Raw genomic sequence first — 18886 nt, forward strand, 5'->3', positions numbered from 1 at the left:
TCTCCTGTAACAACATAGTTTACCTAATTCAGCCATTACCCAAATGTCATATGCAAAATGCTTCGGTCAAAAAACCAAGAAAGAAGAGGGAGTTTGATCACATCACCCTGCTAATATGAGGGTCAACAAGAAGACTGAGATCCGCTTCAAAGTCATTCGTAGGTCACAGTTTTATAGCTTCTCACAGAAGAACGGCTTAAACTCAGGAGCCAATCACACTGGTGTGATGTCTGGTTGTAGGAGTTTGAAGCTCCTCCACCTCCTCTCAGCCCAACACAGTAAGATGCTCCAAATATCAGACATGCCAAGACAAAAATGTTGGCATGCTTAGAATTCTTAATGCACTGTGTACTGGCATGTGCCCAGTTATTCAAAAGAAGGCTCTCTGACCAAATACCGAAGCTAAATCATTGGAAAGTTTTAGGTTGAATGTTTGCCCAAAACTGTGACCAAATTAAACCCCTGTTGACAAATTGTAAAGGAGTCTTTTGCCAACAGATTTTCTAAAGGTGTACAGGGCGGCTGTAGCTCAGTCGCCCACCAATCGGAAGGTCGGTGGTTCGACTCCAGCTTCCCTGGGCTACATGTCGAAGCGTCCTTGGGCAAGACACTGTTGTTGTAAGAATGTGTGTATGAATGGTTAGAAAGCATGTTGTTATGTACAGACTTAAGACATGCCGTATGAGTGTGTGTGAATATGGCATGTAGTGTTAGCTTTGAGTGGTCAGCTAGACTAGAAACGCGCAGTAAAGCTATACAAGTACAGTCCATTTACTTAACACATTAATTTATGTCAGCCGAGTTGAAGCAGCAATATGAAGAAATAAAAGTCATTATTTCGGACTGATTAGTGGGATTGATTAGTGGGAAAATTAGTGCCGCATTACCTTCAGGGTAAGACTGTCATTCCCTGCTCTGCTGTTAAATTCGTCAGGACATTCAACGACTTGTACAGGTTTAGTGTTGAAATGAAGTTATTTGAATGAGGCAGACAAACACTAGAAGAAAAGACTTTTATGGACTATAATACAGTTAATGCACGGCTGCTATACTGACCTGTACTGAAATGTACAGCCATACCGCTACAAATCCAAACAATTGAGCGTTTTGAACTCCTCCTACCTGCATCAGCATGTAATAGATGCCAGCCAGACCGTGGGCAGCTCCGATGTACTGCTTTTTGTGCCATTCATAAAGTAGAGGGCAACGATCGGTCTTCTTCTGCTCTGCTGACAAGTTCTTCCCAGATTCCACCATGGCCGTCACCACCTATGGTTTGGAAAGTTTGGAAAAGGTAAAGAGGAGGTCAGAATGTTTTCTTGGTTCTTCCAATCACTGAGACTTAATTCATACAGATTCACACTGGTAACCAGGAGAGCACTGAGAATCCGTTTCTACCACATGAGCCGAAACTTTGTCTCAGTTTTGAATACTAATAAGTGAAAGTTGTGCACAGCTGAGTCGAGCTACGGTTAAAGTTCAACCTAACTGAGCCCCTGTCTAGTACAGCACATGCATGGAGTGATGTGATCAACCACATTATCTGGGTGTCTTAGTCCACTTCTGACAGGCTCAACATTGTACATTTTTTGGTTGAACGAACATGTTTACATGCTTTGTCAAAGTCAGTTCTGGTTGGACAGATACAATCATTTATTTTTTTGTGCTTTTACCCGTTTTATGCTTTAAAATGGAGGATGAGACCATAGCCGACAACTGTGCTGCTAGTCATTCACTCTGCTCCATTAAGCTCATTAAATATTAGCAATATTCTGTTATGTACCAAGTCAGTCGGGAGGTCGGGACCACACAAGAGATGTGAGCTCTAAAAGCTTTTACCAAGGTCTCAGGGTTTTATTTTGACTATATCTACTCTGATTCCATAAACATTGCCCCAATAATAAGCAGCCACAGGCTACACTAAACAGCTTAAAAATGCCCGGAAAACAGGAAAAAGGGGTCATAGTGAGATGAAAGCTTTCCATGTCACGGTGCACTCAGTTTATTAAGTGTAAAGTGACATATGAATATACAAGTGATGAGTCAACTTTAATGAAGCTAGAAAAAAAAAAAAAAAAAAAAAACTGGTTCAATTGGCTGTGCATTCTAGTGTACAGAACAGATGTTTTAAATTCTAAATCACTGTTTGAGGATAAAGTGATGAGCTTCTGTTCGGCTGTAAAGGTCACACTGTGTGTTTCAGCCATTACTGCTGCCTTAGCAGTACTGGTTCTCTTCTCCCCACAAACAAGAGCTAATCTTGATCATATAACCTTCTGTGTGGAAAAATGACCTTACATTCAACTGACACCCATGTTTTTACACAATGTGCACCATCCACTAAGCTTCCTCTTCCCTCTTTCTCCTACACAAGGAAGCCTCGACAAGCGATCGTCTGTCTTCATGAGGAGAGAAAACTTAATTCGAGTTAAACTAATCTTTTTAAATATTGAATTAAAGCCGCAAAACAAACAGAAGGCGTTAGGATTTGATAACAAGTGATTTGAACAGGCTGCATGTACCAGAAAACCTCTGTTTTTCAATTATTACTGTGATACTGGACCCAAAAGAAATGATTTCATTCACTCCATCTGGAGTGGTGTCAATATAAACTGTCAAACTGTGGACAAGAACAAGGGAAGTGCTGACATGCACTGTATGTCGGTATGGAGCTGAGAAAGTAGCAGAGTCTATATCTTAAATCCATCAGTTTCACAGCTTATTTGGCTAATATCAAAACAAAATGTATGAATACAAATCAAGTCAACAATGGCATCCATGTTTATATTCTTCCGTTTTATATAAGAATATTCTATCAGAAGAACTAAATCCTGTTTACCAGACTTTTCCAACTTGCACAAATCTATGACAAATCTTGAATTAATTGCCAAAAATAATGAGTTTCATTTTGCAGCTTAACTCAGATCCTGACAGAACTTGTTGCACATTCGTAAAATAAAGCTACTGCATCAAAGATTTCCCCAAACAAATTAAAATGCACCTACTATTAAAACAGTCGTGCTCCCACTGATAATTGTTTTTTTTTTAATCTTATTTATTTATTTATTTATTTTAAATCAGGCTTCTTAAAGACTTTTTTAAAGAAAATATTAAATAAAATATGAATCAAAATGTATAATTCGGAAATGAACAAATTAAAATGATTAAAATAGACCCACTAGTAATTAGGTTGTTTTTTTTAAATAAAGAAAGGAAAAAAATTATAATGATTGTACTCCTTACCCCATCCCCCTTTAAGGACTACGGATGGAAAATAGCACTTCTGCTAAATCTGATGTAACCATCTTGTTGTTGTTGTTCATGAAATGGCAATGATTTATGGTATTGCATGCTGTCTTTCAAATAAACTCCTTCATTCATTCAATGTACTGTGTGAATGCAGAGATCAATTATTAGAACTGCAAAAGTTCAGCAAATATTTTAAAATTAGACACTGATCACTGAAGACTGGTTTGGATTTTTTAACTATCGATGACAACGCCTATGTAACGGAGAATTATTACCAACATTTGGTATGCAGCGATGACGATCAGATGGGTGCTACGTCTCAAAGATACCAGACACCCAGGGCTGCCATGCATAACACAGCACTGGAACAAAAGTGTTTGTTGGGCCGCTGAGCTACGACCAACAGGTAGTTATGAGCAAATAATCATCCAAAATGCTGCTTGAATCTATCCGATCATCCTGCTCTTTCACACATCGTTACTACATGTGAGGGCTGGAATGTAGATGGACGTGTAAATCCAAAGCTTTGCCTTTCAGCTCAGCTCCCTTTCATCCATAGCAGACCACTGTAATGGCTACTGCCGATGAGCCTGAATCCTTCTTTATTTCTCACTCCATCCTACCGTTGACTTGAAAAGGAATGCCTTTTCCACGAGTACATCTCAGAGCACGGTACCTTTTTTTCCCCAGAGATGTGGTCATGAAAATGTGTTTTTGGTGTTATGGGCAAGTTGACCCTCTTCAGCTTCCCCAAAGACCCAGAAATCTTGGATCAGTGGATGCACTTTGTTTTTTTCTGGCAGGCTACTCAGTCTGGAACAGATTTGGATTTGTTTGCTACGCTTCATAGGCAGCAGTTTTATGAACAAGAGCCAGAATGATGCTGGCTTTGCTGGGATGCCAGAGCTGTAAGTCGCGTCTGTGTCTGTGTTGTGTTGTGTTGGCATTGGACGCATGAATGTAGTGAAAAGACAGCTAATGGGGCTCACGGGGCTTTTAGGGACAAATTCATACTCAAGACAACTGGACGTATCCATTTGACAGAGTTACTCACACAATTCATCTTGTGTTGTCATGCTTGAAAACAGCGCATTTATCAAGCTCCTTCTTGTTTATGTGCTGTTGTAGCTTCCTAGCTGCTTCCAAGTGATCACGAGTCACTGTCATCCCCTTTCCCTCCCCTTCAGCAAACCTCCAAGAATCAGAGGACACTTTAGGCAGATCCTCTCATTCTGAAGGGGAGGCTTCACCCAAAAGAAAGCCCTCTCTCGTTCTAAAAACTATTTGGACTTACCTCTATGTGCAAAGCTCATAGAGGTGATCTACCTCTATGAAAGATCTACCTCTATGTGCAAAGCTCATAGAGGTGCCCAAGATTAAAGCAATACAATGTAACTTCTCAAAAAGCCCATTATGGACCCCCCCACCGGATTGGAGGTAATGTACGGTTATGGTCTCTTGCTTTGTCGGCCTCTCTCTTTCTCTTCCTTGTTTCATCAGTCAACGTCTTCTTCTGTTTCTTAGGTGCCTCTGCCATGATGATCGTACTGACAATGTTGCGCTAGCTTAAGGGCAGTGTATACTCTCGCAGCAGTGTGTCGCAGTGAGCTTGTCGCAGACACGACGCAGTTATTTTTGATTTATGCCTACTTTTGAAGCGCTGTCTGCGCTATGTTAATTCCACGCCACAACGCAAGAGGGACAATCACGAACAAGCTAGGATTGTGGGTGTTACGGTTACGGAGGTCATTCAACAACAATGGCGACTGGACGAATGCACACTTTGATTGAGATGCAGCTGATCGATCTAGAAATAGAAGAAATATTGCTACTACTGGAGCTGGCAAAGAGGCGAAAGAATCGTCACGGTTAGCGTCACCATTAGCTGGTTAGCAAACCGGAAATACGCATAGTGTAGAGCGGATGTAGAGTTGACCAATCAGAGGCCTCCTTTCTCTCCTCCCTGCGGCGATGTCTGCGGCACTGTCTGCGGTGAGTTACAATTTTGGGGAGGTGCACCAGAGTGTCTGCGTAAGGGGCGGGGGCATGTCTGCGTTAACTGCGACACACACGCAGACGACCTGGTTTCCGACCATAAATCAGCCTTTAGCCTTATACCTGGGAGCGTGAGAGGGGTCTATTTGTTTTTGCGGTAGGTGTGCCAGAAAGCAAGTCGAAGTACTTCCGCTCAGCTCCCGGGCCGGTCCAGCAAAGTTACATAGCGCAGTTTTTCCAACTCAGACCCCCGAAGGACATTGGAGACAGGCCAATCGTAATATTAAAACTCATTCTAGCAGCACAATTTTTTTCAAGCTGTTATTTTAAGGTAGAAATGTTACATAGTATTACTTTAAGAATTAAGTTGTTGGAAAAGATTATGTTTACTTTAAACTCCTCCATGAGGCAAAGACCTAACCCTGACCAAGAAAGAGTACTTTACAAGTTGAGAATCATGGCCTCTGATTTGGAGAAGGAGAATGTCAGCTCTGGTGGTCGTGGCTTGAAGAGCGAGACAGAACCACATTATCAATGAAGAACACGGATCAACAATGAGGTTCCCAAAGTAGATGAAATGAAAACATACTTCATTTAACCCAAAAGGAAATCATATAATTGCAGTCTTTTTTTTCTCAAAGCAATCATTAAAAGCTTTCATTATAAACACGTATTGCTGCTGGCAGGAAGGACCTCCTGTAGCTTTCTTTTTTGCATTGAAGCTGAAGAAACCTCAAACTGATCGCTCTCTGTTGTTTCACCACGATGTTATGAGGACGATGGCCAGTGCTGTTCTTTATATTAACCAACTTGTGCAGCATTCTTCTTTTAACAATCAGCTCCGGGGGCACAGAGCCAGCCTTCTTTATCAGTTTGTTCAGTTTCTTTGAGTCACTGGCTCTGATGCTGCTGCCCCAACGAGTGGCTGCAAAGCAGGCTGCACTCTCCACCACAGACTCGTAGAATAAATGCAACATTTTGGTGCAGGCCTTAAAAGACCGTCGCTTTCTCAAGAAGTACAGCCTGTTATGTCCCTTCTGTTAGACAAGCTCAATGTTGTGTATCCAGTCCAGTCTGCTGTCCAGTTATCTGAACCTCCAGGTATCTGCATTCCTGAACCACCTATACCTCTTCACCTTAGATGGAAACAGTGTCCAACTTACGCCTGGTCTCCTGAAATCCACAATCAGGCTGGATTAAGGAGATTTCCAAATTGCTCCTTCCACAGCTCGATCATGACCCCAGTTTGGGTCGGCGGTTCTCACACCCGGACCAAGTAACAAGCACAGGTTTGTAATAAGCCCCGCTTTAACCAAACAGCTTGTCATAACTTCTTTGAAACCACTGAAATTCTGTCTCCAAAGGTTCTCTGAATTCCTTCCATGTCCAAATTGTAGCTTGCGCAGCCACCATTTTGGCCACAGTGTTCGTAGCCGCCACCAGACAATAGACAATCTATGACTCAGACAGAGTCCAAAAACAAAATATCATTGGTGTTCACATCCTCTCATTGGGCCTCATGCAAGAACATTTTCATATTTTTATTCTAAATTTCTCTTACTTTTTTCGTACGAAGTTCTCGTACGAACACGCCACGTCAGATTCAACAAGAACTCTTAACTTCGGAAAAAGTGTGTAAACGACCTGCGTAAATGATGAATCCCACCCATGTGTATTAAAGTGCACGTGCACGAGGATAGTAAATTTGCATACTCCACGCCCAAAATGATACCATATTAGGAGCTGTAGTCCCTCGCTCCTGTGCCAGGAAGTGTGAGTGTTGAGTCATGAAAACGGCATCAAGCCGCAAAAAGAACAACTTTACGGGCGCTGAGACTGAAGTTCTGCTTCCAGAGATCCAGAAAGGAAAATCTGTCATTTTTAGCAGTGTCAGCAGTGGAATTACAGGACCTGCTAATGCGAAGAAACGGAAAGCAATTACGAGTGCTGTTAATACCATGTCACCTGTTCGTAATGTCACCGAAATAAAAGAGAAATGGTTTGATAAAAAATAAAAGCTGTATCCAGACACCCACCTGGCCTTCAGCTCAGTGCGCTCCACAGCAGCACGGGTGCTTTGATGCGTATGTGTGTGAATTGCTCCGATTATGTTTGGCAGTCCAGCCACGGGATGAAAGTCCCTCATAATTTGTACTTGTTGGACAGCGGTGTATGGGAATTTGATGTACCATGGGTGAAAAACTGATGAGAGTTTTGATGACCAAGGGGAGCGCACGACTCACAGAGGACTGGGACACCCCCGATCTGTCTCCAATCTCCCTCTGAAAGGTTCCAGTGGCCAAAAATCCAAGGGTGGTGAGGACCTGGGCGTGTGGTGGAATTGGGTTTGATCGCCGTGTTTCTCTGGAGTTGTGGCCCTAACAAGCTGCATATTTACAGCAGCACAGTCCTTGGCAGTCTTAATCGCGATGTCAGCCATTTTTCTGTCACCACATGGGCATCTACACGGTCTCTTCCAAGACGTGCTAAGGCATCCAAAAGTAGCCGCTGGTTACACTTCCCATTGACCTACTATACAGAGTCAAATTAAGCTTCAATTTGTGCATAATTTAAGTCAAACAGAATAATTAGTCAATAGTGAAGCAAACATGATTGGAATAACAGCGGACTATTTTACGAAACTCGTACGACAGCTCTGGATCACTCGTAAGTTCTGTTCGTACCTGAAAGAAAACGTAAAATACGAAAAGATTGGTGAATGCGCAAATTCTCTTAAATCACTCGTACGGACGATTTAAGAACAAATATATGCGTACGAACGGTTGTTGTATGAGCCCCATTGTTGTAACCAGAAATTATCCACTGGACTTCATCTAATCTGTAATGTTGAATGACATATTCATACACATAATATACAGACAGCACATATATTTGATCTTATGTGGTCTTCGAGGAAAAACACATCTAAAAATTACTTAGATCTGCTATGCCGCTGTAAATAACAGTCAGCTCATTCATTTATTCAGCACAGTGTGGGTAGGACTTTTAATAAACTAATCTCACAGGGTTTTCTATCAATTTTAGAAACAAAAGCAAAACATTCCAAACAGCTGAACACAGCAGAAAAGTTGACAGCTGGGTCAGCATTTGCTGTAACACACACACGCGCACACACTCTTTGTTTGTTCTCATGCTTTTCGGAGCTGTCACAATCTAGCTGTGACAGTTGACATTCTGCTGGTAGAAAAACAAGCTTCAGAAACTCAACCTTTCGTCTGAAAGGTCTCAGCACAGAGCTTCTACACAGCAAACTGTCAGAGATGAGGGATGCAAAGAACTTTTCCAAGCAGAAGATTTTGAAGTATTAGCTCAACAATGCAATGTGAATATGAGAATGAAATCAAGAGAATATCTTCAAGAAGAAGAAAAGGACACTACAGCTTTGAAGCCTCCCATTTCTATTCTGTCATGAGTCATAGTACTACTTCCATCGAGCAGACACATATGTGAGCCCACCAATCGCTCCGTCAAAGACACTGTATGTGCTATTTTTCCAAAGAAGACAGCTGGTCCTGCAGTTTCTGCACTGAGTGTTTGCATGCTTAAATAAACACAAAATAATGTGTGTGGAGGGATTATCTGTGATTGGTGCTTTGTCGTCTGTGCTCTGGTGAGAATCGACTAGTGCTCTTGCTCTGTGTGTAACAGATGGCAACAGAGGCAGCACTGGGTTGGGCTTGCGGATGATACCATCATGCATCCATCATCCATCCATCCTTCAGCATCCGATGCTCAGTTCAGCTCTGGCCATCCGACACAGTCAGTACTTAGTAACAACCTTTCAGCGAGGATCATCTTTCGTAACTGCTAGAAAGACACTCCATTTGCCTAAAAAGTATTCTAGTTTTAGATTCTTGAGCCTCCACACACTATGAGGATTGCTTCAGGGGATTATGAGGGCTGTTCAAATGTTGACAGCCTGTTACTGATAACAAATTACTTGTATTGACAATGAGAACAGTCATGAACTCTGTCAGACTGAAAGACGAGCTGCTGAAACATGCTCAGACAGCTCTTTATGGTGTCAACTCAATGGAAATATGAGATTCAAAATGCTTGGTCAGTGAAATAGCATGCGTTTTAATCAAAGTCAAAATAAGACTGGGGCGCTGTATGGCTAAACTGCTTATGCTGGCGCCCTCAGGCTCCAGAACACAGCTGGGCCAGGTTCCAGTCCCGGCCTTGGCCCCATTTCCTGTCTACCTACTTTCATATAAAAGCATGGTGCCCCCCATAAAACTTAAAAGATTCGATTTTTTCTAATACTAAAATTAGTGGTTAACAGTGTTTGATCTAAGGCCAAATGTAAAAACGGGAGTAACGAGTCAGTGACGGCCTATGGAATCAGTGAGTGTGGCTCACCTTTGTAATTGTGCACTCGTCCACAGTATCGGCTCCAATCTCTTTGTTAACGTAGAGCAGAGCGTAAAGGTAGCCGGCCCGGCCATACAGCAGCTCGTCTGGCATCTCGATGTCTGGACTCAGAACTGAGCGCTGCAGCTGGAGAAGCCTGACAGAGACACACGGGCCGGTTACAAAAAAAAAAAAAAAGTCAGTGTTTCCCACAGACAGGACTGCCATGGGATGTTCCACATTTAACTCATCAACAAACGAGAAATCTCACGAGAAGATGCAAACAAAAATGACAACATTGAAGCCTCATATATCCTATTTTTTTGTGTCCCATTGTTTACCTAAAACATACTTATAGAACGAGATTTAAGCAATCCAACAAGTCGACTGCAGGCAACACTGTGCAACATGGATCTTGTAGAGATGTCGGCCATTAGTCTGCTGAAACAACCCACAAAGTCACAGTGTATATTCAGCTTAAAAGTATTAAAAACACATAAGTGAGGAGTGACATTACAAACATAAACAGTTCCTTCATTACTATGAGGATGAAAATGTCCAAAAGAAGATATGCATCTATGTCACTGCTCTATCTAGACGACTGAAAGTTTTAACTGATGACCCCTGAGAGGTAAAACATTTCTCATGGCTATCCGCAGGATTGAAAGTATAACGATTTGTCCCTTAAACTAAAGGCTGCTGACTGGGATCTTTGCCACCTTCCAAAGAACATTAACATCTGTACAGAAATGGGTTTTTTGTTTCTCATTTCTACTCCAGGAAACTTCCCAAAGCAAAGCCTGAGAGCGTATTAAAGCCTGCGCGCCTGGCCGTACTTCAAAGAGGGATGTGTCACCATAAATAAGGTGGCTTAGGCCCAAACTGACATCGTGGTTGTATGTGGGCAGGTTCATACAAACAGTTTTGATTTTTCAAAATCTTAAAACTGTAATCCCAAAATTTTAAGACTTGTGAGACATTTCAAATGTTTTGTGGGTGCTCGTTTGGTTACTTTACCGTAGTCTTCCTTTAGCTTTTCCCATTACCTAACAGTAATGCGTTACTCCCACCACAAGGTGGCAATAATGCACAGAAGCTTTTCTACAGCGCTACACTTCTGGCACTGTTAGCTTAGATGGCAGTCCGCAGCCATCCGACGCTTCTGTGTGGAACTCAATACCAAATTAGAGCGTCGTCCAGTACAAAGTCTTCCAGGTAAAGCTAGGAAGTCAATAGTTTACCCCATTATTACATGTCATTAAACCGCAAAGCTCCCAGAAAAAGCTTGTGCCAAGTCTGCCAATGTATGATGTATTCTAGCTACATTCATTTCCTGACTAAAGAACATGGCGGCAACAGTTGTGAATGCCTGTGCATGTGCGCATGCATGTGTAGCAGGGGAGGGGCTGTTATTAGTTGGAAAAAACGGTGAGTAATGCCCCGGTGATTCTGAATAGCGTTTTCACTTGAAATGTGTTAAACACACAGCAGCATTCCCAGTTCCTCACCTGGATAGACATTCTTTACTGTCGGCAGAGTTGTTCAGTTTGTGGTGGACAACTGCTCCAACAGCCAGCGGCCCCGCGTCACCGCACAGAAAAGTAACTTTGCGGCCGTTCAGGATCCTCATGGCCCTCTTCACATAGTCCAGCGCCCTCTGCAGGTGGGAGGCCTCCTGGGACACCCGGTGCAGCTGCATGTACAGTAAGGCGATGCCTGTAATGAGCAGAGCACATATGCGGAAATGCAACAATTAGAACTGCCACGCTCATTACATTTTAGGTGACAAGTATGGGCCATAAAAATAAATGTAATTAACAATGTAATTGTATTATGCTCCACACTTTGAGTTTAATGGTATTGCTGCTTCTGAGTTCTTTTTTTTGGCTCAATCTCCAAGTGATGGTGTGGCTTCTGGCTAAACCAAATCCATAAACCAATAGATGCTCACTGAAAAGCAGTTGGTTGAATATTAGACGTTAAGCGACAAGCAATAAAAAGGCTGCATCTTTAAACCGCATCTTAAATCAAAAAGCAGATGCAAACGGTGGCAAACAGGAAACAATAAGGGAAAAGACATTTCTGTTTGCCGACACGTAAATGTCGTGACTATTGCTTCTGTGCGATGGTCGCGGTCAGCTCAGATAAACGCATCAGAAAATGATGGAATAACTGTGATGAGCGTCGCATCAGTCGTCAATTCTTCACAGTTTTACAGTGACTGGGACAGACCTGTCCAGCCGGTGTAAGTGGAGAAATCATGGGGGTCGGCTGTCTTCAGGCCCTCCTCCATCTGCTGGAGGAGATCTTTAATCTTACTCTGGACCTTCCTCTGGAATGCTGCACTAACCTGAGGACAAATGAGAAAACATTCAACAACTATGAGCAAGAAAGGATCCAGTGATTGTCAAGTAGCATTGTTTCAACTTTTTCTGTCACAGAATGTTTGGAAAAACATTGGTTTTGAGTATTAGTAATTACCAAAACCGTGACATACGTAAGTTAATAGGACACTGAAAGAAAAACCTGTGCAGAAGAAGCCCTACATTCAGCTTTTTTCCCTCATAAAAAGAAGAATGACAAAGAGGCTTATTGGTCGTATACAGGAGAAAATCTATTCTTCTTCTACGTTAAAGCTGCAGTCTGCAACTCTTTTTCAAGTATAATGCCTGGAACTGTCCGGGGATTCTGAAAGTAGTACATTAAGTACCCCAATACAAAAAAAAATGAGTTCTCTAGGTCCCCTATATGTCCCGCTAGGTCCCTCCAAAGCCAGCAGGTTTGTTTACAAAATTGCAGACCGGACCGGTAAAAGGTAACCAATCAGGTTTACGAGCTGGGCTCTGCTGCCTGTCAATCACCGATTGTGCACGCGCGATACAAGGTATGCTCGTCCCCACGCTTATTTATCTGGACTAATGAACTTCATTACGGCTAGTCTACTTACTGTGTCTTCCATGATCGCAAATGACAGGTGAGTTGATGAATGAGGAGCCGTGTACGCGAATCTGGCGTGCACGAGTTCTCATGTGTTTTGATGGGGCGGGACAGGAAGTTGAATAACTTTTTATTTTTCGGTTAAAAAATAAGCATTTCTTGCATTTTGCTACTACGGAGGTCACCGTTTTCAACTTCAAGCGTTCTGATAGATCACGTAAACTCTTAAAATGCCAAAAAGTAGGACTTTACGTATGACAACAACAAATCCTGCAGACTGCAGCTTTAAGAAGTTAAAATTACTTTTAATGGTACTCCTTCTCTTAAACATACTGCTAAGCAACAGCAATATAGATACACTTTCTGCGGGCTCTGTGTACCAGGAGTCGCTTGTCCATTTAAGCAGGTAAAACAGTACTTAAAGGTCAAATGGTTATGCTGCTCTGAAGCTGCCTGGCTGATCCGTTATAAACACCATCACAATCGTTACTCAAAGCTTTAAAAAGAAGATGGACTGGTCCGTATATGTATGCTTTAATGTTTTCATGCAGAGGGAACTCATTTTATTCAGTGGGCTAAAACTTTTCATTCACGCCTCAAAGAGTGAAAAGGATTTTCTTTTATGGTGAAATTCTCCAGGCAGAGAGCTCTGGAGCATGCACATTATCCACTGTGAACGTTTTCCGAAAGTGCCGTTATCAAGGAACGAGTGATCCGCAGGTACTCTTTCAGAGCACAGTAGTTTTTTTTTAATTTTGCCTTAGAGATTTGTGCTTTTTGTTGTGAGGGCCACTTGACCCCTTGACTCATGGAGGACGGTTTTATGAACAAGCCGGGCGGTTTCAGCACTAAAAGAAAACAAGCCTGAACCACATACGAAAAGATAAACTGTTTCAAATGTGTGTGTTGCCTTTGTGTTAAAAAATTTACACACAAGACTCAAACCAGCAGGTGCTGAGTAGACTGACCAAACAGGGACATCCTGCTGTAACCTTCATCATGCTGCTCACCTTCACGTTCAAGAACTGATTGCTGGACATTGCACCGAGAGAAGCGACCACTGGCCAAAAGCAAAACCATCTGAAGCACAGATTTTCACAGCTCAATAGCTTTCAAATGCACCGATGTTTGTAAAGAACCGATCCTCCTTGCATGGAACGCTGACCGACCATCCTCTTCCCTATAACTTTCTCCAGTTTCCGTGGCATTAAAATGATTCAAAATTTTTTCCGTGCCATGTGAGAGTGTCCACTCTCACATTAACGTGAACAACAAGAGCTTTGCATCATCACATTTACAGGAATAAAGACAACATCCATAGATTGTACTTACATAGAGTTAATGGCAGTGAAAGTTCTCTGCAGTCTTATTTATGTGCTTAGTAGTCAGTGGTGGAACGAGTACCCAGAGGCTTTACTGAAGCAAAAGTGCCAACAACACTGTACAAACAGGTCCTTAAGTCAAAGTGGTACCCAGTAACTCTTGGACCATTGCATTCAGCCACACTCATTTAATTTTTTTTGATTATTATGAAAATTAAAAAAAAAAAAAAAGGCATCCAACTCAAAGAGACGAACGAGTGTTGTGTGTACACATAACAGAAAGAGAAACTGATTTTACCCACCCCACCACCCCTGATTCATTTAAAAACGCAGCATGTAAACCTCAACTGAACATCATCCACAAAGAGCCCTCACCCACCTCTGTCCAGAACACAATTCCACCCTTTTACTGCCGGCACCGTGCTACGACGAATGTTGCATCTGATGAGTGAAAGAAAATGTTGTAATGCAATCCGGCTGAGAGAAACAAAGAGCCGCAGGTCTACATGTGCTTTGCTATTATCAGAGCTCATAAAAACCCTCAAAGCGTGTCCTGTTACTCTGCCTTCTGTGGTTATTCTAATTGCTCAGACATCACCCAAAACACTGCAACACAAGGTCCTCACAAGGATTTATCTCAGCAATCATGGTGCATTTGATCATTTTCCACTTCCCCTTTATAAATTCAACACCATGACCGAACCTTTAATGCCGGTTTAATGGTTGAAATTAGAGTCCCATCATTCTCTGTAGACACCATTCACACGCAGGCGACAGTATGAAGCATATTATTAAAAGGAAGAGCTCGGGCAGCTTCCCCAAAGCTGTTAACTGTTAATGCACATGTGCGCCCGGGGGGGTTGACGTTCCTATCGAGAGATTGTAATGGCGGTATTGTGAATATGGCTCAGTAAAGTTTGAAGTTCATTTAAAACGAGTGTCGTCTTTGTACACTAACATTGGTAGCAGAGGATGTCGGCACATAGTTACAAAGTGCCGCCTCCGTTTGACGAAAACAAGTCGGATTATGAAAGTTGGAAGAATGAAATCAAGATCTGGAAGCTAGTTACCGAGTTGGACCAGAGGAAACAGGCGCTAGCGGTAGCCCTATCGCTAACTGGAAGAGCAAGGAGTATAACACTGGAAATATCCGCGGATGACTTGAACAAAGATCAGGGATTAACAACGCTTTTGGAGAAATTGGACACGGTGTATTTGAAAGAGGAAAAAGACCGTCAGTACGATGCCTACACGGAGTTCGACAACATCAAAAGAGAGAGGAATGTTACCATGTTGGATTACATCGTTGCATTGGAACGAGTATACAACAAAATGAGTAAGTTGAAAATGAAACTACCTGGTGCTGTCCTCGCATTTAAATTACTTGATACCGCTGGACTTTCAGTTAAAGACAAACAATTGGCTCTTACCGCTTGCTCCGATGTAACATTCAGTGCCATGAAATCAGCTTCGAAAAGGATATTTGGCGATAATTCACCGCCAGATGGAGCTAGTGCATCAAGTGATCCTGACTGTGCGTACTTCACCAGATTTACTGGAAAAAAGTCAAGTTCTCAAAGTCAAATTCCTGTGCCACCTGGGTCAAACCCATTAGACAAATATGGAAGAAGATCACGTTGTGCTATCTGTCAGAGCACTTACCACTGGGCCAAGGACTGTCCTCACAAAAACGAACAGGCAAAATGAACAGAAAATGTTGAGAGCCACACAGAAAATACTGATGAGTGTCACATCACTTTGTTGTCAAAGGAAACATTGTCTGAAACAGAGATATTCATGGTGGAGACTTTAGGGTCAGCTGTCATTGACACTGTCTGCACCAGAACAGTTTGTGGAGAAAAATGGCTTGACAACTATGTTGATGGACTGAAGCAGAGTGAGTTTGAGACCCACACCAGTACCAAAGCATTCTGATTTGGAGATGGTAGAGTTGTTCATTCCACAAAGCGTGTGACAATTCCCGCTGTGATCGGTCAGACTAAATGCCATCTAGAAACAGAAGTTGTGCCAGTCGACATTCCCTTGCTTTTGAGCAAAACATCACTGAAAAGAGCAGGTGCAGTCCTGGACATTGAGAATGATAAAGCCACTATGTTCAAGCAGCCAGTGAAACTTGAGCTGACCTCCTCAGGTCACTATTGTGTTAACATAAAAGCAAACAATAATTCAGAAGACAATGACATCCAGAATGATGAAGAAGTTCTGACTGTAACTGAAAACTATGACAAAACAGGATATACAGAAGGTTCTGTTAAAACTACACAAACAATTTGGACATGCTTCTGTAGAAAAGCTGAAAAAATTGCTGGACTGCGCAGGCAACCATGATGACGACTGCCTTGCAATTCTCAATGACATTGTAAGCAAATATGACACATGCATACGATACAGCAAGCCAAAGCCAAAGCCAAAGCCTGCAGTGGGCCTACCCATGGCCTCAACCTACAATGAGATAGTGGCTGTAGACTTACATGAGTTGGAACCAGGGGTATGGTATCTCCATGTCATTGATTACTTCACACGTTTCAGTGCAGGGAGTATTATGACAACCAAGAAACCCAAAGAAATCGTGAAGCATCTCATTCACTGCTGGATAAGTGTGCATGGACCCCCACATAAGCTGTTTAGTGACAACGGTGGTGAATTTAACAAGGAAGAAATGAGAGATATGGCTGAAAATTTCAACATTGAACTAAAAACCACTGCAGCCTATAGCCCATGGAGCAATGGCCTTTTGGAAAGGCATAACCACACCCTCACTGACATCCTGTTGAAGGTGAAAAAGGAAAATGAATGCAGCTGGTCAATGGCTCTAGACTGGGCCCTGATGGCAAAGAACTCATTGCACAATGTGCATGGCTACAGCCCACACCAACTGGTGTTTGGACAAAATCCCAACATGCCGTCAGTTCTAACTGATAAACCACCAGCACTTGAAAGTCCTACAATGAGTACCTGGATGGCTCAGCATATTACAACTTTGCATGCAGCACGCCAAGCATTCACAGAAGCGGAGTGCCTGTGTCTGAAAGGATCAAATGATCCCTTCGCAAACAACTGCGAGCCAATGATGATCGATACGAAACTGGGGACAAAGTATACTACAAACGAGCTGACTTCCCACAGTGGAAAGGTCCAGTAGTGGTCATTGGCCAAGATGGTGTGGTAGTCTTTGTCAGGCACGGGGGCACCTATTTCGTGTGCATCACACCAGACTGAGAAAGATTGATGCCCAACAAACAGTGCTAGAAGATATGGACATTCAGCAAGAGGTGACTGACAAACAAACATTGCCGGATTCTGGACTTAAAGCGATACTCCGGAGTAGATTCAACCTGGGGTCATTTGAACCGTGATATCCAGCCAAGTAGCCCACCCGCAGTTTTTTTGATATTGGCTGAACATCAGCTGAGTTCCTGAGTTATCCCGAATAGCTTCGTACAAGGGTTAATGGTTCCTGGCAGTATCTCCAAAATTACCACACTAAAATCACATGCCATGACACCAAACTTCTACAGTAGTACAAATATGGTCTGTACTCACAAAATGATGCATTTGGAAGTTTGAAAATAGTCCAGGAGTTTATTATTATCAACACAAGCCTGATAGCTTTTCTGCTGCTAAAGCTGCGTCGACGTCACTTCTGGGAGCTGGGAGCTTCAAAGTAAGATGAGGATTGATCTACTACTGTAGACAACAAACCAAGGCTGCTCAATTTCTCCATTGATAAAATAATGTCACAACTCTACAACATAAAAATTCATAAAAAAAAACATGTAGAATATAGCATATCCTTTGTTGTCTACAGTAGTAGACAACAAAGTCGTTCCTACCGAGAGATTTTAATAGCGGTATTGTGAATATGGCTCAGTAAAGTTTGAAGTTCATTTAAAACGAGTGTCGTCTTTGTACACCAACAAAGCCACAACACAGATTTTAACGAGTTTCTTTTACCGGAACAGATGGGAGTTTTTAAGAAATGCAGGAGCGATTACTACCTTCACTTCACCATTAAAATGAACCGGACTGTCGGAGAAGGGGATTCTCACTTCTGGCCAATCACTGCAAGTCAGTTATTGACAGTCTGCTATTGGAGGTGCGTCTGCCTCTTTTTTTTTTCTAAATGTAAAATTAAATGTTAGGCTGAAAAGTTCAAATAGTTAAAGATCCTATGGCATGAAAATAAATGGAGGCTTTTATGTATTTTTATAGGCTTTAGTGGTCCCCTAATACTGTATCTGAGTTTTTTTCTCCCAAAAATCTGCCTTGGTGCAGAATTACAGACAGTCCCAAAAATGAGCTTTCCTTAGGATCCCCAGAATGAGCTGTTTGGCACGTAGATGGCACGGCAGCCCTATGCCGTAAAACTAGCGAAACATGTTGAAATGAGCTTACTTTGACAATATGACGAACTAGTTACTGAACAACTCTCCTAACACAGTCAAACATCAAGCAAGTGCTACACAAGACAGCAAAAAAGGCGTGCGTGAAGGGGAAAGTAGGAGTGAGGATTTTGACAGTCTCAGCTGATTACGCTGGTTTGCAAAGATGCACGTAGCACGAGTCATTTCAATCAGGGGAAATGCAGATATTATCGTGCGCGCCTTAACACCAACAGCAGGACGGCTATCAAAACAACAAATAAGTACACAACACTCATGTTACAGTAAATCAGGTGTCCACTTGCATACCTCATACTATTTACATTAGCGACAGTGACCGAGCTATTAGCTGCAGAGCTAACGACACAGACAGACTGACCGTTTTGACTGGAACCATGAATAAATCATTAACCTGATTAGGGCTGAACGATTATGGAAAATAATCTAATTGCGATTTTTCGCGCCAATATTGCGATTGCGATGCGATATGCGATTATTTTTTAAGGTCTTTGTCTTCTGTATTATTAAACAAAGACAAGCAATACATCATAGAGTATGGCTAAAACTATATTGCATTAATTTTAAACTGTTCTTTCCTGGAAGACA

The 18886-nt window shown here is 42.2% G+C and overlaps 1 protein-coding gene across 1 annotated transcript in view; it reads right to left on the minus strand.

Annotated features, from left to right (window-relative positions):
• The window catches only part of lancl2 (LanC lantibiotic synthetase component C-like 2 (bacterial)), a 45077-nt gene that overhangs the window by 10668 nt on the left and 15523 nt on the right, over positions 1 to 18886 (minus strand). The window contains exons 3-6 of the mRNA XM_075452355.1: positions 11851 to 11968; positions 11127 to 11334; positions 9628 to 9775; positions 1123 to 1269 (exon numbers count right to left, since the gene is read on the minus strand). Coding sequence (XP_075308470.1) covers positions 1123 to 1269; positions 9628 to 9775; positions 11127 to 11334; positions 11851 to 11968 — 621 coding nt within the window. The remainder of the gene's footprint in view (positions 1 to 1122; positions 1270 to 9627; positions 9776 to 11126; positions 11335 to 11850; positions 11969 to 18886) is intronic.

Source organism: Odontesthes bonariensis, chromosome 20 (assembly GCF_027942865.1).
Source record: "Odontesthes bonariensis isolate fOdoBon6 chromosome 20, fOdoBon6.hap1, whole genome shotgun sequence".
In the NCBI taxonomy this organism is placed as follows: Eukaryota; Metazoa; Chordata; class Actinopteri; order Atheriniformes; family Atherinopsidae; genus Odontesthes; species Odontesthes bonariensis.